Source organism: Dama dama, chromosome 20 (assembly GCF_033118175.1).
Source record: "Dama dama isolate Ldn47 chromosome 20, ASM3311817v1, whole genome shotgun sequence".
NCBI lineage: Eukaryota > Metazoa > Chordata > Mammalia > Artiodactyla > Cervidae > Dama > Dama dama.
The window spans coordinates 57067059-57091874 of NC_083700.1; the positions used below are offsets into that span (position 1 = coordinate 57067059).

Consider the following 24816-nt stretch of genomic DNA (forward strand, 5'->3'; position numbering starts at 1 on the left):
CATGGATGGAGGAGCCTGGTGGGCTACAGTCCATGGGATCTCAAAGACTCAGACATGACTTAGCAAATAAACAAGAACAACAACAAATTACTACCACTAAGATAGCTATTAACCACCCCCCCAAAAAAGGAAAGAAAATTATAAAATCAGAAAATTGTTGGTAAGTTTGTAAAGAAATTGAAACCCTTATGCACTGCTAATGGGAATGTAAAATGATGTAGCGACTGTGAAAAACAATATGGCAGGTCCTGAAAAATTAAACATCGGATTAGCGTATGATGCAACAGTTCCTCTCCTGGGTGTATACCCCAAAGAACTGAAAGCAGAAACTTGGACAGAAAATTTCCCAGTGTTCATAATAGCACTGTTCATAGTCGTCAATTGATGGAAACAACCCCACATTAGTGTCAACAGTGAAATAGATAAATGTGTTATACACATATTAATACAGTGGAATATTATTGTCTTAAAAAGGAAGGAAATTCTGACACATGCTACAACATGGATAAACCTCGAAGACATTATCCTAAGCCAGACACAAACGTAAAGATATTATATGATTCCATTTATATAAGGTACCTAAAGTGGTCAAATTCATAGAAAGTAGAATGGAAGGACTGGGAGGAGAAGGAAATGGAGAAGTTACTGTTTAATGGGTACAGAGTTTCATTTTGGGAACATAAAAGTTTCTGTGGATGGATGATGGTGATGGTTACACACCAGTGTGAATGTACTGATTGCCTCTGAACTATATATCTAAAACTGGTCAAAATGGTAAATATATGTTATATATATTTTACCACAATAAAGTGAGTAAATGGGTTGTAGCAGCAGACCCAAAGGTGGTATAGATTGACTGTAAAGTCTAGAGAGGTTCACCAAGCATCATGCCTCTTTTATTGTTTTGAGCAATGCAAAGTACTTGTCTCTTAGAGAGGATATCCTGATATATCCCCAAACCTAGGAACTTCTTCGATCTACCAAATATCGTGAACTTTTTAATTCTATCCTCTGGCATATCTTTGGGCTTCCGTTGTGGCTTAGCTGGTAAATAATCCACCTGCAACGTGGGAAACCTGGGTTCAATCCCTGGGTTGGAAAGATCCCCTGGAGAAGGGAAAGGCTTCCCACTCCAGTATTCTGGCCTAGAGAATTCCATGGACTGTATAGTCCATGGGGTTGCAAAGAGTCAGACGTGACTGAGCAACTTTCACTTTGCTGGCATGTCTTTAGGGCACTTATTCAGTCCAGGTTGCACAGTGTCCTCAGTTTAATGGACCTGCATGATGTTTTGTGAGCTATCAAGACTGTTAAGATATCCCTCTGGTCTGTTTTATTAGAGGAAACTGAGCTGACAGAGCACTGAGATAAGGCATTGAAGGAATACAGCTCTCTCTGCCTTGTGAAAGCAGGCAAACTGCTTCTGATTATCTTTACAGATAGAAACATTGGTAAGAAGTATTTCACTAGGCCAGTAACTACTGTTGCTAATGGCTATCCTGTTTAGTAAAGACACCATATCAGAAACTGCAGCAGTGACTGACATCAACACACAATTAATTTTGTAAGTTTAAGTGTTGGAGTTATCTGGTATTTGCATCAAACAGTTGAGTAAAATGGATGCGAAATATGGTAGAATCACTGCTCCTGCATCTTTTGGCAATAGTATTTACAATTTTCCACAGGGACGTGGTGGTTAATGTGCACAGTTTTCTGCATGGATGTGCTGTTACCTTAGGTATACTACTGTGGGGAAAGGGGTAGGAAGAGATAGGAAGGGGTGGGAAGCAAGGGCTTCCATGTGTCTCTTACCTTTCTACTACAGTAGCCTTTACTTTATGAGTTAGGAATTTTCACTATTCTCTGAGATTGGAGGAAAAAAAATACAAAAAAAATACAAAAATGACAACTGGGCACGTAACCCTGCTGAAACTACTTGGAGAAGATATCAGGCCCAAACTGCATTTATCACTGTTTATCACTTAGCCTTCATAAACTTTCCACTCTGACCAGAGTGCCCTGATGATATTTTGGATTTCCAGGGTTTATTATCAGTTCAAATCCAATATCTAACATCCCCAAAAATGTTGAGACTTTCCCTTTTTCCAGTGTTTAGTCACCTGGTAAATGAACACAAGTCCCTCTGAAGATGGCTTAGGGCAAGAGTCACTGTGTACACCTATGACTGCATTGCAGGTTCTTCCTCAAAGAGAACCTGCCTCCCTTTCTGTCAGGAATCCTCTGGCCCTTATCCAGGCATTTCCTTTGTTAGTTTCTCATTATGGTGATAAGTACCCTCTTCTCTCTTTAATAGGGATCGCCTTGTGTTTTGTAAGTCTGGAATTTTAATCTTTATCTTTGCTGAGAATAACTACCTTTTAAGACAGTATACATGCCCGCGCCATGTTGATTAAAACACCTTTGCTCCATCAGAGATTTGGCCCCCGTGTCTGTCTTTCTTTCTCTTCCTCTCTTTCTCTTTATCTCTCTATTTCTGGCTGATTCCCTGGAATGCAAAAGCCAGCTGTGTAACCCAGGGAATATTAGCCTCTTTCCTTCTTTCACTTTCTCATCCTTGACTCCGGACCACCAGGTTCCGGTCCATTAAAGGACCAACACCCTTCAGTCAAAAGGTTCTGGTCTAGGAACTGGCTTGAGACTGGGAACTTAGTGAGAGGTCCTGAATCCCAAGTAAAGTGACTTAAATCAGGATTATGCAGACCTACCTATATATCAATATACTGGCATATTGCATGTTTAATTTCTGTGGCTCTTTGATCAACTAACAATCACCACAGATCTCTGTGGTCGGACCATCTGGTTCTGCTCCATCCTGTGGCTTATTGTAATAACTGCTTCTACCTTTTCTCTGATAGTTAAGCCCTGTCACCTAGACTCTACCACTGAGAGTCCAGTGAAGTAAAGTGAAGTGAAGTCGCTCAGTCGTGTCCGACTCTTTGCGACCCCGTGGTCTGTAGCCTACCAGGCTCCTCCGTCCATGGGATTCTCCAGGCAAGAAGACTGGAGTGGGTTGCCATTTCCTTCTCTACGGGATCTTCCCAACCCAGGGATCAAACCAAGGTCTCCCACATTGAGGTCAGACACTTTACCCTCTGAGCTACCAGGGAAGCCGCCTATTTAAATAAGGGAACCTTATACTGAAATTTCTTAACACCTTGGTAAAGAGTGTCCTTTGATCCCTTTCAGGAGCCATTGTTAGAGGGTGATTGATCAGATCGTACATGATAAATTTATCTCCACATTTCTATCTTCCTGAGCCTTTGGACCCTTCCTATGCAGTATGCTAGGGAAGTTATAGCACTTCAACCTCATTGACTAGGCCGCAGCTGAGTCAAGGCTTCAAATTGCCAATCCTTCAGTCTGTTAATGGTGCTTCCAGATGCTTGAGCATGGTCGCTATCTCCACAGGCAAGGAAGACTAAGGGGGATTGGAGGTTCACAGTTCTTGGTCTTGCCCATGTTTGTTGGTCTTGCCCATGTCTGGTCAGATATCCCCGTCCCTTGTCATAGAGTTCTACTCTTTCTCCACCCAGTGCCCTTATTTAGCTCTAAGTCGACTCTTTGCAACCCCATAGACTGCAGCATGCCAGGCTTCCCTGTCCATCACCAACTCCCAGAGCTCACTCAAACTCATGTCCATTGAGTTGGTGATGCCATCTGACCATCTCATCCTCTGTCATCCCCTTCTCCTCCTGCCCTCAATCTTTTCCAGCATCAGGGTCTTTCCAAATGAGACAGTTCTTCACACCAGGTGGCCAAAGTATTGGAGTTTCAGCTTCAGTATCAGTCCTTCCAATGAATATTCAGGACTAATTTCCTTTAGGATGGACTAGTTGGATCTCCTTGCAGTCCAAGGGAGTCTCAAGAGTCTTCTCCAACACCACAGTTCAAAAGCATCAATTCTTCTGCTCTCAGCTTTCTTTATAAACTAACTCTCACATCCATACATGACTACTGGAAAAACCATAGCTTTGACTAGATGGACATTTGTCAGTAAAGTAATGTTTCTGCTTTTTAATATGCTGTCTAGGTTTGTCATAGCTTTTCTTCCAAAGAGCAAGTGTCTTTTAATTTCATGGCTGCACTCACCATCTGTAGTGATTTTGAAGCCCAAGAAAATAAAGTCTGTCACTGTTTCCATTGTTTCCCCATCTGTTTGCCATGAAGTGATAGGACTGGATGCCATGATCTTCATTTTTTGAATGTTGAGTTTTAAGGCAGCTTTTTCACTCTCCTCTTTCACTTTTATCAAGAGACTCTTTACTTCCTCTTGGCTTTCTGCCATAAGGGTGGTGTCATATACATATCTGAGGTTATTGATATTTCTTCCGGCAATCTTGATTCCAACTTGTGCTTCATCCAGCCTGGCATTTCATATAATGTACTCTGCATAAAAGTTAAATAAGCAAGATGACAATATTCAGCCTTGTATAACTTGTATCCCAATATACTCCTTTCCCTGTTGGAACTTGTCTTTTGTTCCATGTCCGGTTCTAACTGTTGCTTCTTGACCTGCATACAGGTTTCTCAGGAGGCCAGTAAGATGGTCCGGTATTCTCATCTCTTTCAGAATTTTCCACAGTTTGTTGTGATCCACACAGTCAAAGCCTTTGGCATAGGCAGTGAAGCAGATGGTTTTCTGGAACTCTCTTGCTTTTTCTATGATCCAACAGATATTGGCAATTTGATCTCTGGTTCCTCTGCCTTTTCTAAATCCAGCTTGAACACCTGCAAGTTTCAGTTCATATATTGTTGAAGCCTAACTTGGAGAATTTTGAGCATTACCTTGCTAGTGTGTGAGATTAGTGCAATTGTGCAGTAGTTTGAATATTCTTTGGCATTGCCTCTTTCTTGGTGATTGGAATGAAAACTTTTCCAGTCCTGTGGCCACTGCTGAGTGTTCCAAATTTGCTGGCATATTGACTACAGCACTTTCACAGCATCATCATTTTAGGATTTGAAATAGCTCAGCTGGAATTCCATCATTTCCACGAGCTTTGTTCATAGTGATGCTTCCTAAGGCCCACTTGACTTCCCACTCCAGAATGTCTGGCTCTAGCAGAGTGAATGATCATACCATCATGGTTATCTAGGTCATTAAGATCTTTTTAATATAGTTCTTCTATGTATTCTTGCCACCTCTTTTTAATTTTTTCTGCTTCTGTTAGGTGCATACCATTTCTGTCCTTTATTGTGCCCATCTTTGTGTGAACTGTTCCCTTGGTATCTCTAATTTTCTTGAAGAGATCTCTAGTCTTTCCCATTCTATTGTTTTCCTCTGTCTCTTTGCATTGATCACTTTAGAAGGCTTTCTTATCTCTCCTTGCTACTCTGGAAACTCTGCATTCAGATGGATGTGTCTTTCCTTTACTGATTTACGTTATCTTCTATACAATTGGATTTTTTATTTCTGATAACTTGCTATTGTGATCCTATTGGGGTTTTAGGTGGTAATATTTTCAAACATTGGCAACTTTAACCCTTAAACTCAATTTTTTTTTTTTCTTTCAACACAGGCTGATAGGGACTTCCACTACTATTTGCAAATGTAGCAGTAATAGTAGACATCCTACCACTGCTAATAATAGCAGAAATCCTATTACATCCTACTATTAGTCTTAGAGAGAATGCATCTAAAATTCCTCCATTAAGAATATTTTGCCATCTTTATTCTTTAGTTTTCGTGCCCTGTACTATCTTCTGGGTTGTTTGTTTCTCTTTTTCTTATTTTCTGATTTTCATTGTATTGATTGAATTCTCTTCTGCTGGTTTAAAAGTTATCTATTCTCTTTCAGCTGGTGTTCTGGTGGCAGTTGCCCTGAATTTAAGAACAAAATATGTATTTATTTAACTCTAGTTATTTGTTTAATATGTCACTAATTGTATCTTCCCTCTAACAAAACAAATACTTTTATTTGCTCGCATGCCCTTTTGTTTCTAATAAACCATCCTTTCCCTTCATCGGTTTTTTTTTTTCCTTCATTGGTTTTTAATATAAGGTTGAATTTTGACTTAATCCTCATGCATTTACTTCTCTATATCCTTTGTTTCTTTTTTAACAGAGTAGTAAATGCAACTATTTAGTCACTATTACTTTCAGTATTTCTCATAGAATCTTCTGAATTTGTTTCTATTATTATTGGAATACTTCCTCCAAGAAGTATTTTTTGTGTAGGTGTTGGTGAGACAAACCTGAGGCCTCATATGCCAACAGATATGTTTACTATTCTCTTACATTTACATGAGACATTCAGCAATGTCAGTGGTTCTAGTCAGTAAAAGAAAAAGGAAAAGCCACCAGATTGGACTGAAAGAATAAAACTGTCTTTGTTCACAGATAACATGATCATCTATACAGAAAATCCTTTGGAATCTACAAAAAAACCCAAATATTAATTTAGCAAGGCTGCAGGGTGCAATATCAATATGCAAAAATGAAATGTATTTCTATATATTGTATTCCTGAACAATCAGAAATTGACATTTAAAAAGCAATATTTACTATAGTGTTAAAATCGGATAATCTAACCCCCCTAAAATATGCAAGTTGATACTGAAAACTATATCACATTGCTTACAGAAATTAAAGAAGACTCAAATAAATGATGTATACACTATATTCATGAATCAGAGGACTCAATACTATTAAGATGTCAACTATCCAATACACTGGCATTATCTTAAAACTTTAAAAGTACATCTGACTTATGAACCAGCCATTCTGAACTGGCCTAGAGAAATAAAAGCATATGTCCACACAAAAACTTGTACATGAATATTTGTTGTAGTTTTCTTTGTAATAGCCCCAAATTGGAAACAATCCGTGTCCATCAAAAGGTAAATGGCTAAACAAATTGTGGTACATATGTATAATGAAATATTATTCTGCAGTAAAAAGAATGAGCAATTGATACATACTGCAATATGAATATATCTCAAAATCATGATTCTGAGTGGGGAAAAAGGTACAGCAAAGAGGACATACTGTATACTGCCACCTATATAAAATTCTAGACACTGTAAACTAATCTCTAGAGACAGAAAGTAAGTCATTGTTTTCCTGGAGAGGAAAGTGTGTGTGAGGAGGACTTACAGAGGGAGAGGGGAACATTTTGGGAGTGGTAGATATGTTACCTTCTTTTTAATGTACTTTTTCACAGATATATTCTTTGTGTCAATTTATCATGTTCTAGATTTTGAAATTTATGTCAACTATACCTCAGTAAAGTGGTTTTATGTGAAGATATAGGGAGAGAGAGAGAGATGACATTGAACTCCAACTATAAGTAGGAGTAAATTAGGAATCATAATGGTGAGTGGAGAAAGCAAAAAAGAAATATTCTAGGTAGAAACAATAGCATATACAATGCTAGGAAAAACAGTGTGATTGAAGAAGAAGAGGAAGAAGGTCAGTTGTGGCTAACGTTTAGTGAGCAAAGTGAAGAATGGTACAGTTTGGTGCTGTTGAGGTAAGCAAGAGTAGCATCATGGTGACTAATGAAAGAATTATCAGGGATACTGAGCATTATCTAAACAGTGGGATCCCACTGAGTAGTAAATGTAGGAGGAATATTATTCTGGCTCCAGTGTGGAAAATGGATGGGAAGGGGCAGGAGTAGATGCAGAAGACTAAAAAGAAGACTATTTAGTGCAATATTCCAGGCTATATATATATGCATGGTTTGTACTAGACTGATGAAGCGGAAATGGACAGAAGTAGATGGATTTAGGCAGTATTTAAGACATAGCTTTAATGTGACTTCAATGCTTGATTATGGAAGGTGCAGGAGGAAGGGAGATGTCAAGGATAACTTCTAAATTTCTAACTTGTTCAAGTTTCTAACTCAATGCATTGTAGTGCCCATCACTAAAAAAGCAAATGCTGAAGGAGGCCCAAATTCTGTGGGAGAGGTCTGACATTTGAGCGGAGGTGGTAAGTGAGCAATTAGATATTTGGGGCTAGGGCTCAGAGAGAAAGTCAAATATAAATTTAAAGTATTAACCTAGTAAAATGTATTAATCAAAGTCCTGTTTTGAAGTAGATGAAATACTCAGCTTGAATTTTGAAGAGACTCATTATAGAAGTATGGTCAGGGTTAAGTCAGTCACTAAATGATGTTGGGTAAACTCAGAGCCTATCAACAGTAGGAAGCAGTTAGTTAACCATCCTGAGAGCTGAAAGGTTAAAGGAAAGAAATAATGTCAGGTTGAGAGTCAAGTTGAGACCCAGAGCTATTAGAAAAGGAGAATCTTACAGGAGCTATAGTTGAAAGTAACCCAGTCACTGACAGAATGCCCAAGTTGGGAGGAGATGGGAGAAAAAAATATATTACCTCTCTCTTCTGGTAACTTTTGGTGTCCTAGTGGTTCATCCCATTGGCCAACCACAACTGGAAGTCAGAGCACAAGAGAATCAAATGAAGCAGTCCATAAAGGTGAGACTCCGAGGAAGATTAACAACATAGAGGATAGGCAGTGGGTGGATATGGGGAGCAAATGAAGAAAAAACACAAATATTAGGTTAGCAGTAGAAAGGTCTAGAACCGAGTGGTGATGAATTCTATCATTTGTAAGTCATGTAAAGAAGAAGAGGAGACTACAAAGGAGTCTGAGATAGAGTGGTCATAATAGAAAAAGAATGCCTTGTCTTGCAAGCTTAAAAATATTTCAAGGGAGAAATTCATCAGCTGCATCTAATAATCATGGGAGACTGTTGGACATGTTTTATTCTGTTTTGGGTTTGGTTTTTTGGCTACTCGGTGTCTCAATCCCATTTTTATGTTCAGAAATTTTTGTGTTTTCTCTCTTTTTGAGTCTTAACGGGAAACCACCTTTTATTACAGAAGTCAAAAATTTCAGACCTTCACCTTGCAGTTCCTCTTTGAAACAAGGATGCTAGCCCATGACCCAGAGCCTAAGCAGTCAAGTATATTCACCTACACTTTCTATTGAGAAAATAATACACAGAACCGGGGATAATGAGACACTCTTCTGGTGGCAGTAGCAATAACTTTCAACGGCACTCAGTCTCCAGGGATGACTGGCATCAACATCCAAGAGCTAGGGTGGTGCTCACTATAGTGTCCAAATTCTGGCTGCCTTGTCTTTTAATTTGACCCATTTTCCAAACCTGGTTTTCTAGATTTATCTGTGATTATATGAGCTACTCAATGTCTTTACAGTAAACTTTTTGCTTAATTGTTTTCTGACATTTGCAAATAAGGACCTCCCCCTGACTAGTACAGAAATCTAATAAGATATCATTATAATTGTTGCATATTAGTATACGGAAATCATTGGTAACTTGAGCAAGTAAATATGTTGTTTGATTAGTGGAGGCAGAAACAGGGCTCGAGTGCTTGAGGAGTGAGAGTAAATGCCTGAGTAGTGAGGAAATCAAAATATGCACACAGTTCAATGAAGAAATTCAGCTCTAAAGGAGAGGGTAGGAAAATAACTAGAGAAGAAACTGAGTCTAAGGTTGAAAGTTATTCTAAAATTAGAGAATCTTAACCATATTTAAATGCTAGAAGAACTTAGTATAGATGGAGATGCTGAATACTTGAAATCAAGGGATTAGTCAGACAACAAAACATGCATATTCTAGCTCCACTTAGAAAGTTATCCTACTTCTAATTGAGGATCATTTTAAAAATAGATTCTGAGCCACATATCCCTTTATATTTGAGTATTAAAAACTCATTGAATTTTGTGATGAAAAGATGAAATGAATTACAATAATATTGAATACCGTACAATATACCTCCCAGGGCCATGAAATTGAGCGGTATCTGATATTTCCATTAGTAAGCAATTAGGTATCAGATCATAACTCATTGTCTCCTACTTTTTAGCATTTTCAAAAAATGTTAAAAAAAAAATTACATGCATACTTAGAATATCAGGAGGTTAAAAGTATTGAAGCATTTCGTAACCTTTGAAATAAAAGCAAAATAACTTTCCCTTTAGGAGTCCCCTTTTAACCCCAAGGTTTACACATGCTATTGGTATTTATGGATATAGAAATATTTTTTACAAATGTCTCTACTCCCTGTAGAATATTCGTTATGAAACTAGAATTATAATGCTTAATAAGGGACTAGTCTGTTCTGTGAAACTAGGTACAGTGGCTAAACTAGTCATTAGGAAAAGTGATTTCTAAGGGAATTATTTCTGAAAGCCACTGTGGTGATAGAAAAACTACTTAAGAGAAAACAGTATAATTTCTAAATACTAGCAAGTTACCTGGAATATTTTCAACAAAGGATAAGGACATCATTCTATTGGTCTTTTGTGTGTGTGTTTTTTTCCTTTTTTTATTTTCTTTTTTTCAAATCATGGCACCATGGTGTTTTTTGGCTCACCGTTAAAGACTGCTGGATTTTTCCACTGAGAAAAATATTTATTCTGGGATTTCTAGGATTATGCAAGTGCCTGATTTTCCTAAACAATGTTCTTTCTCTTTCTGATGTGGCCAAAGGAATTAAAGAATTTCTGGCATACTCACACTGCAGTTTCACTGTTTCTTCAAGGTCATGTGACTGCAACTGAAGGATGGTATTGGGGAAGCTCACAGTTGACTGTGTGAATTTTCTTCTGTATAAATGAGTGTTTTGAGACTAGTCAACTTAGCACATCTGCAGTAAATGAGTCTACCATGCTGTTTTCATTGAGCTGGGCTTCTGTATTAGCATAGTACCTGAGTCATTTATGAAAAAGGAAAACAACTTTTTCCCTGAAAAGACCATAAATCTATTTGTCATCAAAATGAAGGCTTACCCGTCTTTATTTTTCTTTGCTGCAACTAATAACATTGGTTATTGGAAAAGAGGGAAAGAAACTAACGACTTGGGACAAATCCAAGCCTTTCAATCTTGACTTTGAACTTCATCAGGTAAGCACAGGCTTACGTGTTGTCAAAAATGAGATGCTTGTCTTTGAAGAACGTTGAAAGTCTTGCAGAACGTTGAAAGTCTTGCATTTTTCCACCTTTGGATTGTGTCCACGTAGTCTAAGTCTAAGAAGGAAAAACACACTTCATCAGCCACTCATAATCCAAGCATAGAATGGCAGGACCACCATGGAAGCCTCTGTTAGGAACACCAGCAGTCCTGGTACCCCTCTGGGTGGTGTATTCCCTAGTTTATGAGCTGGTCACCCCAAAGAAACTTCTGTTTCTAAGAAGATATATTTATTTTTTCTTAGTATTTTGGAGGAAGAAACATACCAGCATGGGCCAGATCTGCAGTCATCAAATCCTGTCACCTCTTGATTATTAAGGGGTTGAGTATCCCATTAGGCTTTATCCTGATTGCTGCTTTCTCCCTCTTCTCCACCCTTCTGCTTGTTTTGGCCCATTTTCTGCTCATTAAGAACTCTTCCAAAACAGGCAGAACTCAGCCTATTGGGCTGCTTATTAGCAACAAAATGAAAGATTTGCTAGAGGATGTAACTTTCTTAGTTGACTCTTCAATGACTCCAAATCCAGTAAAGTCTGAACTCTTTGTGGAATATTGTTTCTTTATGATCTGGTCTCAGTCTTACATTCTACCTTTCTCTTTTAGTCTAACAATTATTAAATGCTATGTGCAAGGTGCTGAGTATATATGAAGTTTATTCTCACCAAAACTCCATGAAGTAGGTATAGCTATTATCTTCAGTTTACAGAAAAGGAAGCTGAGACTCAGACTAAGTAAATTGCTCAAAATCACACACACAATAAATAATAGAGCCAGGATTCAAAATCACACAGTCTAGATTCAGAGCCTGTGTTCTTATTGTGCTATGCTTTTTCAATCATGCTTAATTTGTTAGACATTTCTCCAAATTCTGTATATTTCCCCCACTTTCATGCCTTTGTACATATAATATATTCCCTCTGCTTTGAAGACTCTTCCATCTTTAACCTTAGGAAGAAGGTTAAGATTAAGAAAGATTAAGAAAACTTCTTAATCTTTCAGGATTGAACTTAATTGAACAGTTATTTCTTTCAGGCACCCTTCCTTGGACTATTCAGTCAAAGCTAAGCATGCCTGCTGTAAACTTCTGTACACTCTGTACACTGATTCCATCAGAGCATGGATCATATGGGCACTAATTAATGATCTTAATGTCTTTCTCACCAGGCATTTGTAAACTGCTATAGAACTGGTGTTCTGTTTTGTTTTTGTATCTCTAGTACTTAGCATAGTGTCAGGTCCATTTAGAAGAAACTCAATAAATATTTGAAGAATAAATGTTCTTTGCATAATAATTATAACTTTAGAGACCTGAGTTTAAAATTAAGATGTGCTTGCTACTTAAGAATCATCTATAAAATGGAATCAGTAATATCTAATTCATATGGTTTTTATAAGGATCAAATGAGATGTTGTATGTGAGGTGCTTGGTAGGCTGCATGCACTTATTGAGTTATTGTTTTTTCATAATTTTCTTGGCTAGGCTAACATTCAGTAACCAAGTATTTGTTTAGTACTTACCAGTGTTATTGAACCAAACTTGGGTCCACTCGCCTACGCAGTAAAGCCAATTCTCTGACACCAAGCTGTGGGGAAGGAAAGGGCAGTGTTTATTGTAAGTCACCATACAAGGAGCCCTAGACAGCTAGTGCTCAAATGCCCCGAACTCTCAGATGAGTTTCAGCAAAGCGTTTTGAAAGGCACAGTTAAGGAGGGCTATCACAGGGTATGTGTTTGGCTCATAAACAATTCTCTGGTTCATTGTGAGGTTACAGGGTGGCCAGAGGGGGGTTAACATTGTCAATCCTCAGCTGCCAGTGGGACTGGGGGCCACATGCCCATAGCTATCAGGTAGTTAATTTCATCCATTTTAGTTTTAGTGGCTCAGACAGTAAAGAATCTGCCTGCAGTTCGGGAAACGTGGGTTCAATCCATGGGTTAAGAAGATCCTCTGAAGAATGGAATGGCAACCCACTCCAGTATTCTTGCCTGGAGAATTCCATGGACAGAGGAGCCTGGTGGGCTACAGACCTTGGGATTGCAAAGAGTCGGACATGACTGAGTGACTTTCACTTCTTGAATGTGTGTGAAACAACTCAAGAGATGTTCATCAGATATTATACTGTAGATACTTCAGAGGAGAGCTAAAGCAGAGGATATGGGGGGATGGGACTGTCCTAGGGAAGACCCCATAGGGTCCTGCTCAGTTACAGTATGAGCCTGGAGTTAGGAAAGATAGCAGTAAACAAGATGGGCAAACAACTGCCCTCCTGGAACATACGTGGAACAGCAAGAAATTACTGACATTTAACCATTTTTGACCTTAAAAAATCACAATTTAATATGAAACAACCTAATGATTGAGTAGTACTCTATAAACAAATCAAATTAATTCTAAATGGTTGGAAGAGCTATGAAAGAAAGAAAGCATAATGGTAAATAGATTTTAAGATAGATTGTAGACTATAGAGAACTCACTGAGAAGCCTTACACTTGAGCTAAGGACTGAAGGTAAGAGTAAACCAAATATTTAAAGGATGAGGGAAGAACTTGCCGTATGAAAGACCCAAATGAAAAGACCTGCAGTCAGGAAGTTTGGCATGTTAACAGGATTACCTGAGGATCAAGTAAGATAGTATGGATATAGACTTATTATTTTTTAAATAAATGATGGATTTTCATTTCTTCATAGTGGTATGACTGCCTAGTCATGCTACGAGTGAAAGACATAGATGAAATATCCTCCTTCATCCCTGCCCCCCCACCCCCACCATTAACCTCGCGATTATAGGCTGAGGCCTGGGTAAAGGAGATTTCATAAGATACAGTAATGTTGTCCAATATTTTAGTGGCATTTGAAACACTGTTTTGCAAGAACGATAAACCATCAATTGTTCTATGAATGAGTAATTCATTTCTATAAGGTAATACAATGTTGAAATACCTGTATCTATTAAAACAGAACAAGAGCCAATTGTGTATGCTCTTGAGAACAGACCTTCAGGCAGACTTGTCTCCACTACCTTAAGATATGCCTCAGTTCAGTCCCACTCTGAGTTCCACAGGCTTTAACAGGTTTAGCAATTCAAAACTAAAGTTACCTCCTAATTTTAGTATACAGCTCATTCATAAATCTTATTTCTAACATTTGGCCACATTATTTATGATTGCCCTTGCAAGAAAATGTTATAAATGCTACAATATTTATGCGTAATATAGCCCTGCACATAATCACCTAATAATTGCTATCCCACGTATTTTTAAACAGCCAGTTTTTTCCGAAGAGGGATATATTTAGTAAGCCAAATAAAATGAGAAACTCCTACTTAAACAGAAGTGTTTTCAGTTGCTTGGAGTAAAGGAAACACAGTACTATTTTTATAACCCATTGGTTTGCTGGCTTTAAAAATATGGTACTTTTATGTTGTATGCATGTATGTGTATGTGTGAATATATTTATATGTGCATAGATATATATGTATATACTACTGTGCTCCGTCACTCAGTTGTGTCCAACTTCGAGGCCCCATGGACTGTAGCCTGCCAGGCTCCTCTCAGTCTGTAGGATTCTTCAGGCAAGAATATTGGAGTGGGTTGCCATGCCCTCCTCCAGGGGATCTTCCTAACCCAGGGATTGAATCTCCTGTGGCTCCTGTATTACAGGTGGATTCTTTACCACTGAGCCACTGGGGAAAACCCACTTATGTTGCCTAATATTATGCCCCCCCCCAAAAAAATAGGTCATCATATTAAATTTTTTGTACTATAGAAATTACATTAGTTTTAATTACTGTTTTCTCGTATAGCAAGTAACTATATAAACATATGATTGAGCACAAGAGAGTGTTCTTGGCAGTAGGGAAAAGATAAAACTCTTTTCCTAGTAATTTTATTTTAGATAAAACATCAAAACCAATTTGAAGTTCTATGTAGTTTAAAATTTATCAATCTACTGTTGAAAAATCAAAGAAATTAACATCAAAAATTTCTCATCTTACTCAAAACTTTAAAGATAGTATTCATTTGCTAACCCTCTTTAAAATGTGGGGTTTTATATGTCCGACTCTTTGCAACCCCATGGACTATACAGTTCATGGAATTCTCCAGGCCAGAATGCTGGAGTGGGTAGCCTTTCCCTTCTCCAGGGGATCTTCCCAACCCTAGGATCGAACCCACATCTCCCACATTGCAGGCAGATTCTTTACCAGCTGAGCCACAAGGGAAGCCCAACCTTTATTTCACACATTCTTTTTCTTAATATGTTTGTTTCCATTCTAACGAGAATAAGACAGCTAAACCAGGGGGCATTCAAACAGCAGTGGTATATTTCACTATTATATCCAAAGTAGTCATCATTGTTCCAAAGTTTTTCTCTGTGCCTATCCTCTGATGTGTACGGATAGCCCCATTTTCATTACCAGATCTTTACATTTAGTTCCAGGATGACGGCATATTTATATTTAAGCTACTCCTTCCTTTCCTCGCAGAGAAGTCAAAGTAAAAAGCAACTTCATTTTCTTTTCATAACTGACATCAGATTAGATAAAACAACACAACCATATTGCCATTACAGATACATAAAAAACTCTCCACAGATGTAACTCTTGTGGTGGTGGTTGAGTCTGTCATTACTGATCCAAGTACTTGCTTCCTTGGAGATGCAAGTCTTAAGCAGCCATCAGCTTCAGTCCTGTCAAAATTGACACTTTGCTACAGAGTCAAAACCCTTCTCAGCAGGGAGGCTAGCTCCTATCTCAGGATAATGGAGGTTTCTGGCCATGAGACATCATGTACTTTTACCATTTTATTAACATTTCTAAGACTCGGGTAAAATGTTGATTGGTCTCAGCATCTCTGAACAAATTAATGGTAATTTTGATTTTATCTGCTTTTTAAAATTTGCTCAGAGTGACTTATCCTTTGCTGATTGGTTTTAGACAAATCATTTAGAAGATATTGGAAAGAATTCATAGGGATTAGCATCTGTTTCTCTTGAACACAAAATCACTCATCCATCTGTGTATTCATAATAAGAAATGTTTGTTCTCTACTTGTATGAAACATTGCTTGGAACTCTGTACAGAACACTCTGCTACTTTCCTCAGATTTTTCTCTAAGAAACCAATGTGAACAGTAAATGATTTGGAACACATTTTTTGTGCTGTGTGAAATATCTGACAGTACTGCAAGTAAAATTAAACTCCTAGTGTAGTGCACAGTTAACCCTGAGGACTAGGCATATGGCCTTTATTATCCTCACTAAAAATACTTATTGACTTCTGGAATGTTTGGCAGTCTCTGACTGTCCATTGTTCATGTGTCATCCAAAAGATAGATTTTTTTTTTTTTTCTGTTTGAGAATAAACCTTGTGTTTTTTCAATACCTAAATTACAAATAAAGTGAGGTGAAGTGGTGCTATTTTAGAATTGTAGAATGTTGTGGTGTCCTAAAATCATCTAGGGTGATCTTTCACATGTTATGTGTTCTCTCCATCTGGAATCCACTACTTCTCTAATACATCCAGACAGGATACACTCAGTCTTGAAAGACAACCCACTATTAAAAAAAAATTATACTGATCCATATTTTACAACTTTCAGCTAGTTTAATTCTGAAGCTACTTTGTTGGTCTGCTTTAGTTGTTTTCTTTCTTCCTTTCATCTTTTGTTTATGACTTTGTAAAATCAGCTTTCTTCTCAGGCCACTGGTTTCTTTGGGTTTTTTAACCTCTTTTTTACTGGGAGGAGCATTGTTCACCCAAACTTTGTTTTTAAAACTGGATTTTCCTGTAGTCATATTCTCATCAGAATCCTGGCAATTGGTATAAGACTTAGGTCTTTCCTAAACATTTCTGAAATTCTGTATCCTAGAATCTCAAATGACTATGAATAGGTTTGCTTTCATTTGTAATGATGAGCTCTTAAATGGCATTATCTCCTGTTTCCATGGTTCTCATCATTCCTATGGAAAGTACACTACTAGATAACCTACCCCAGAGGTATGGAACCAAAAGGCTCACAGACCAAATTAAATCAATGTAAAACACATTGTAAGAAGAAAAGGGAGGGATCTCCATGGAGGTACAGTGGTTAAAATTCTGTGCTCCCAATTCCCAATGCAGGGGGACATGGGTTAGATCCCTGATCCAGAACCAAGATCCCACATGCCTCAGCCAAAAGGCAAAAAAAAAAAAAAAAAAATCAAAGGGAAAGAGCTAGCATTGACGAGCTTAGAATAAGATGCAAGCAACCTTGAAGAACCACACCACATGAATCCTAAATCCACAATGTGATCTCTCTCCCTCCCCACCTTCCACCCTCATTCCCCTTCCCTCTATCAAGATTTTACCCTCATAAAGGTTCCTTACAAATATTGAACCACCAATATAGATAAGTGGTGAGAGAGAAAATGGTTGATGTAGATTGGGACAAAGAAAGATGTGAAGGTCAGGCTAAGGAATGAGAGTCTATATCCTTAAGCACCAAGCATAGTACATGACACCTAGTGATGTAAAATACAATTTTATTCTCATTTTAGTGTTTTATGATCATAAGGAAAATCTACTTTGAAAAGGTAATTTTTTAAGTATATTGTACTATATTTTGCCACTAGTAAGAGGATAAAAAGATACATGATGATTTGGAGGAGATTTTTTTAAAAAAAGGAAAAATGCTTTAGCATTAAATTCAAAATTAGCTTTACCTTTTAAATCCTATTCTGCCAGCCAGGCTCTCCACAGAAATGACTCTAGCCTATTTTGAGCCAGTCATCTCTCCTACCATTTTTATAACTTGTAGGGAAATATCTTTATCTTATATTCCAGTTAAGCCTACCTTCTCAGTATTTCCTTTTCTGATTAGTGCCAGAGGTAACTTCCCCTCTTCAGAACCTCTCTAGTATTTACTTTATATCTCTTTTCTCATGTTTTTTTTTTTAAATTTCTGCCTTTATTAGAACTATTTATATATTACAGTCTTTCTCAATTTTAGGCTTCTTAAAAATAAAAACCACATCTTGTTTGTTTTTCACAGGGCTTCCCATGGTACCTTCCTTATACATAGATGATATTTAGCAAATGTTGTTCAATTCATAGAACAACTATTGTGCAACCCAATTTAGTATCCCAGGAATCAACTCAGAAAGTAATAATAATCTCCTAAAATAGGGGTCAGAAAAATTTTTCTGTAAATATTAATAACTGTTTTTGAGTTTGCAAGGCAAAAAGCAAAATCAAGAGTATTGCTTAAGAACTTATGTAACAAGAAAGAAAATAAATTTTTATGGATTTAAAATATTGATTTAGTATAATTTTTGTGATACAAGTCTACTAATGAGAAAAACGGAATTCTTTTGCATGGGAGATAACATTTAGCTTATTACAGTTTCTTGTCATTAATATTTCATTTGTTAATGCTGACATAATGATATTTTGCATGTCTTACATATTTCATCTTTGAACATTTTTTTCACATAGATATGTACTGCCAAATATTGCAGTTCATGAGCATATGATTTTAATCTAGCATATTCATTGCTTGGAAAGAATTTATAAAATTCTGCTAAGTTCTTCTCTTGATAGTTGCCTTTTAGGCATGTCATTATGTTGTACATTAGTTATTTCCAGTTGAAGTTTCGGTTGAAACTCCTCATATAGTTAAATTCATTTTGAAATAGAGAAATTTCTTGCATCTAGATCTGAAAAATGCTACTAAAAGTTTTTGAGCTCAGAATATCTACCCACCAAAAATTTTTGTGGAAATGAAGATCTCACTTGTTTTAATTTTTCAGAGGAAGTGTATAAAGCTGTTTGAACTACTTGTGATTCAAATAGTTGTCATCAAGATGAGTTTATCACACTATGTTTCACTCGTGAGCATTATTTTGCCTTGCAGTTTTGGGTTGAATTCACAGATAAATATTGAATAAATCTTCAGCAAAATTTAATTTCTAAAACCACATATCATTAGTAATAGAGGTTGAGGACAGTTCTAATAAAAAAAAAAAAAAAAAAACTTGAGCCTTAATCTCAAAAAGTCCAGTAAAGCTTTATTCCTGCAAAGCCATCAAACTGCTGCATATTAGAGTCAAGAAATTCACTTTCTATTTTGACAAAAAAAATTCACAAAACCACTGAAAGTTAAATTTACAAGAGTCAATGGAGTTCACTCGTGACAGTACTGGCTCAATAACATATTGTAGATTCAAGTATTTTCCTCAGAGTACCTGGTGGTGAATAAAATACAATGAATAATCATGGCTCTAAATATCTTAACTTATTCACAAGTTTTGTTAATTTGTCTAGTTCATCTTTTTCTGATCTGTTGCTGTCAATCATCACATTGTAGCAGATTCCACATCAGGCTGTACTGATTTAGTTTTTTAACTTACTTGAAGTTACTCTTAGCTATAATTACTCCACCAACTATTCATAGGGGTTAACTTTGCAGACACTTCAAACTCAGCATTGATTCCTCAAATAAATAGTAGTATTACTAACATCTATCAATTGATCAAGAGGCAAGGAAAACCACTTGGAAATATTTGCCTTGATTTTTAATTGATTATTGATAGTACTCCCATGTCCTTGACATTTCAAGCAACTGTTCTTGCCAAAAGGCTAACAAACAAGTTTATTTTTGCTGCATGATTTAATTGTCTATCAATAAGCGACTTTCATTGTTGGACTAACAAATGAACCACTTATAAACTTCACTTTAGTTGCAACTCCATTTCAAATTTTTGAGAAGAATTTTTTATTGTGATGAGATACTCCATTTTAGTTTTCCTAATTTTTCTGTTACATTTCTGTGAAGTGGGAATATTGTGTCAAGTGCTTGGTATAATAGTGTTGATGTATATAGTATTTTTTTAAGCACAGCTCTAGTGTTATCACAAATAAACACAAAACTTTGACATCTCGCTTGATCACAAAGTAATCCACATTCCACTGTGCCTTAAAAATACAACATTCAAAGTCGACTTTTTTCTTCTTTTTTTGTTTTGATACAGTGGATATGCAGTGATAATAAAATCTCACAGCAAGTCAATATATGTTCTGCTCAAAGCACTTGTCAATTTATAATTGCATCATAGGAATTTGCAGTGCAACAATCAGAGGTGGGAAGTAATACGTGCCATTGAGCCTCTGCTACAACTACTGAACATTTCCATTTTAGCACAAAACAGTCACAGACAGTATATAAATGAATGAGCTTTGTTTATAGATATGGAAACTAATTTCATATAATTTCTATGTCTTGAAATGTTATTCTTCCTTTGATTTTTTAAACATATGAAAATTAATAACTATCCTTCACTCACAAGCTCTACAAAAATCCTTGTTTTAGGATTTGGCTTTGAGGAAATATTGTTTACTTACTTAACTTTATTTGTAATTAAGCTATTTGAAGCAAATTTTCTAGAATCATGCAATTGAAAGAGAATATTATTTTTTTAGTGAAATGTTAATATAATGTTATATAAGTTTCAAGTGTACAGTATAGTGATTTGGTATTTGTATATATTGAGAAATAATGACCACAATAAGAAGAATATCCTTCTTAAGGATACACTAATCAGTTATCAGAGTTGTCATGCACACCAGAGTGTCATACGAAAGGTTAGAATACAACAAATCTGCTTCATATCTAAGCTCTTTAGTCAGGAGACACTGGTGGACTTTGTACTGCCTGGGTATTTTTATTTTAAAAACCCAAGACCATTATATGAACTATAATTAGAGATTTTGGGTAAGCCAAAACATCATTTAAGCATTTCGTTTATTTGCGAAAGCAGCCCAGGGTAACTCCCAAACTTGGGCAGGGTATCAGTGGCAGCTTTTCAGCACACCAATCCTTCCCTCACTTATTGAGCCTCTGGATGGATATCCTAAGAACTACCCCAGTCCTCATTTCTTATCTGTTTTTTAGGGCATCAGAGGCAGCCCAGGAAGAACAGGACTGACTGGGTCTCTGGGTCCTCAAGGAGCAAAGGGTTCGTCAGGCCCACCAGGAAGCCCGGGAGTTCAAGGACCGAAGGTACTTGCATGTTTGTTCAGATGGATAAGCAGTATAGACCATCTCTCCTGGCCCTGAGTTTATTGACTAGATCACAGGATGGTGAGATTGACAGCTTGTAATTAAATTTGGCCAATAATAAAAAACACATGAGGAAAAAAGGAGAGTGCATGGCCTTGACATAGCCATCTCCCATGATAGCCACAGAGCATGTAATTTGCTGGAACAACTTATTAACCCAGGATTAGTGGTGCTTTATAAAAATGTTCTTTGACTCATTTTGTCTCTGCTTCCTTTTCTGTCATCTACCTTCTCCTCCAAAACAGAAAAATCTTATTTACTTCCAGTTACATATTTTCTCAGGTACACTTCCTGTTCCACTAAGTCTGAACCTAACCACCTAATTAACAAATATGATAAGCACACAGATTATTTCTTAAAGCCAAAGTGATAGTAATTGTCCTGCATTAATTAATCTTCATTGCAAGGAGTGTTGTCACATGTTAATGGGCTTTCCATACAAAACCTCTCTTAGAAATATCTCAATGTATTGTAGATTTGACCCAGACAACCAAGATATTAGAGCAATATCTAATGCAGTTTCATAAAAGACCAGGATTAAGACATTGGCACCCTCATCATTATTATCTCTTAATTTGATTGTCAAGACTTCACTTCTGAAGAATTTTGAGGTATTCTGAAAAAGATGACTCAGCAACCTATTATTTACAGTTTGAGCCTGTTAATGTTTATACCATGAATATCCCTTTCCACTAAAAAAAGATAGCTGAGCAAATGCTAAAATTGGGAAAAGAAATAAAATCACTACCTCTTTTGTGTGAATCTGGAAAAAAAAAAAAAAGATCCAATTTGTCGAGTCCCAAAGCTTATCTTTATCTCAAGACAGTGAAGGATAACTTGCTAATCTGAAAGCTTTAGTCAGAGTTTACCAAGCATCATTTTTCATTACCTTATCTACAAATTGAACATGATTTCTAACTTTTAGAAATTGTAAAAGCTATTACAACTCTTATTTCAAAAACAAAATAAAAATATATTTTAAAATACTTGACTTTTAAAAACAAAATAACAATAATTATATCTTTAAGAGGAACTTTTATGGGATAAAGAGGCTTGGTATTAAAGGAATCTTGGGAAACAGATAATGGAAATTTCTTAATGATGGAACTGAAAAAAATAATCATGGCAAAAACCAGGGTTCACATTTCAAGAGAGTCTGCTCTGTTTGTGGTATCAGCTGAATCATCTCTGTATGGTAAAGAAAACACAGCAAAATAATTTCCATTCAAATAAAACACAAGCTCCATCACATACAAACACCCCCGCACATACCACACCCTCTCTGTAGCCCCACTATCCTGCTCCCACACTTGCAGGCCCCCTCTCTCCTCCTCTTTCCATAGTCATGACCACAATCTCTGGAATTCTCTTTCCCCTACTGCCACATTTCTTGTTCATTGTAATCAAATATTATGTATGTGGAGAATATTGGTGGGGAGAATGATCATGCAGATTTTGACTTCCCCAGTGCCTTGTACTATGCTTGAGGATGGGCCAGAATTTAGGTTTCATTTTAAAATAATGTGTTTATAGGTTCTAAAGTCAAGATTACCTTTCTTTTTTTTTTTTTTTTTTTGTCCATAGGGTGAACAAGGGCTGCCTGGTCAACCTGGAATTCCAGGTAAAAGAGGTTACCAAGGGGCACAAGGTGATCAAGGACCATGTGGAGAGTCTGGCATGAAAGGGCAACCTGTAGGTGCCAACTCAGAAATTCACCGAGCACTTATTATTCTGCATACCAGGCCACCATCATACAATAATGATAATCATTTCTGTTCACATTACAGGGAGAACATGGTATTCAAGGTTTGACGGGTTTCCAAGGATTCCCAGGTCCCAAAGTATGCTTACATATTTTCAACTGGTCTCTAGTTATCTAGAAAAAAAAAAAGGTGTTGAAATACCAATATTTAATCTCTGACTTGAGCTTCTGTTTTCTTTTTTAATCGGCAAAATTTCAGTTGGTATGGAATTATATAATTGAGTTTTGAATGTTAATTTTAAAACTTATGTAACTATATATTTTCCTAGCAGTTTTATTGAATAATTTGCTTCTGTATCTTCTGTTTTTCCAAACATTTTACTATGAAAAATTTCAAACATACCATAAAGTTGAGAGAATGAGTTAACATGCATATACCTATTACCTATATTCTACAATAACATTTTACTCACTTTATTATTTACCCATCCAACCAGCTATTCCTATCTCCCTCTATCTCAGTCCAGTTTTGATATATTTCAAAGACAGTTGTAGACCTCAGTACAATTCCTCCAAAATACTTCAGCCTGTACATCATTAACTATCATGTTCCATTTTTTAAGGGCCAGTTCTTAATAGATTGGTACAAGGTTATTTCAAGTGTAAAATGTTCATATTTTGGCTTTTTTTAAATCATGTTTCTAGGGTCCCGAGGGAGATGCTGGCATTGTTGGAATATCAGGTCCTAAAGGCCCTGTTGGACAGAGGGTAAGTATGAAGTCATTCTGCCTTCCCATATATTGTATTTCTTTGCTCATTGCAGGAATTAGGGTTATAAATTCTACAAATAATATACTTCAAATTAATAACTTAATAAAATTACTTTAAAAATAGAAATTCATTAGAGCACATGCAGAGAGGTTCTCAACCTCTGTTAGTTCATATATTAGTTTGAACGAAAGACCGTGCAGACCACCCATGCTTCTTGGTTCTTACTTTAAAAAAAAGGGGGGGGGGGATTAATATGACTACTGGATAATGTATTTATTAACTTACACCAGGAACAAAAACATAAAGTGGTTTCATGTTATAAGCATTAATATGACCAGGAACTAGAGACCACCCTCATGTACCACCTGGAGGAGACTTGTCTATGACCTGAGTTCCTCAGACCACACTTTGAAAAATGTTTCCCAATCGCTCTGCTCAGGGGTGGGTATCCCTAGAGAGTGATGAGGAATTAATTAAAGAGTTGGAAAGATCAGGGCTCAGAAGAACTCCAATTAGTTGTTTAGTGCCTGAAATTGTAAACTGTAAAGAAAATAAATATTAATAGCATAGATAAGTCACCAGCAGTTATTGGTTATTTTTGTTTCCTTGCTTTCTTAGTTTTGTTTTTATTAACCACACTCTCCTAATTGATGAGATGATCTATAAACTATAGAGAAAAAAAGGTTAAAAAAAAAAAAAGCAGCATTGGTTTGAATGTAGTAGTAGCTCCTCTATGACTAATGCAGGCAGCTTCTTTACCGTCTAAGCCACCAGGGAAGCCCCTCTATGACTAATAGCAGCTGCTAAAGCAGGAGTGGAGAGAGGAGAGAGGAAGGTGAGCAGTTCAGGCATAAGAGGATTGAATCTTGAAGACTTAACAACTGAAAACCACTGTCTTGTGCAAATATTAAATGTAAAGTCAATTTTTAGAAACCCTACACCCCTCCCCTAACTGTTCCAATAAATTGTTTTCCATAATACAAAAAGCAGTGTTGTCATGGGAAATGTTTATTTATAGAGCCCTTTCAACACTTCTCCAGGTGCAAATAAGTTCTCAGGTAATTAAATCTTTTCTTGATATTGTCAAAGAGAAGTTGGCTGCTTGTCTAGCCTCTGTCCTAAGCAGAGTCATACTAGGTGCTGTGTGTCTGTAAGCCAGGATCTAAGCCTATACTGCTTTGTAGCTCCAGAAATTTTATCAGCTCTACAATAATAAAGTTTTGGTAACTAGCTCACAAATAAATTATAATTGTAAATGTTCCTTTA

The 24816-nt window shown here is 36.7% G+C and overlaps 1 protein-coding gene across 1 annotated transcript in view; it reads left to right on the top strand.

Moving 5' to 3' along the window:
* COL24A1 (collagen type XXIV alpha 1 chain) overlaps window positions 1–24816 on the top strand; it is a 368161-nt gene that overhangs the window by 306945 nt on the left and 36400 nt on the right. The window contains exons 49-52 of the mRNA XM_061121489.1: window positions 20910–21017; window positions 22662–22769; window positions 22865–22918; window positions 23485–23547. Coding sequence (XP_060977472.1) covers window positions 20910–21017; window positions 22662–22769; window positions 22865–22918; window positions 23485–23547 — 333 coding nt within the window. The remainder of the gene's footprint in view (window positions 1–20909; window positions 21018–22661; window positions 22770–22864; window positions 22919–23484; window positions 23548–24816) is intronic.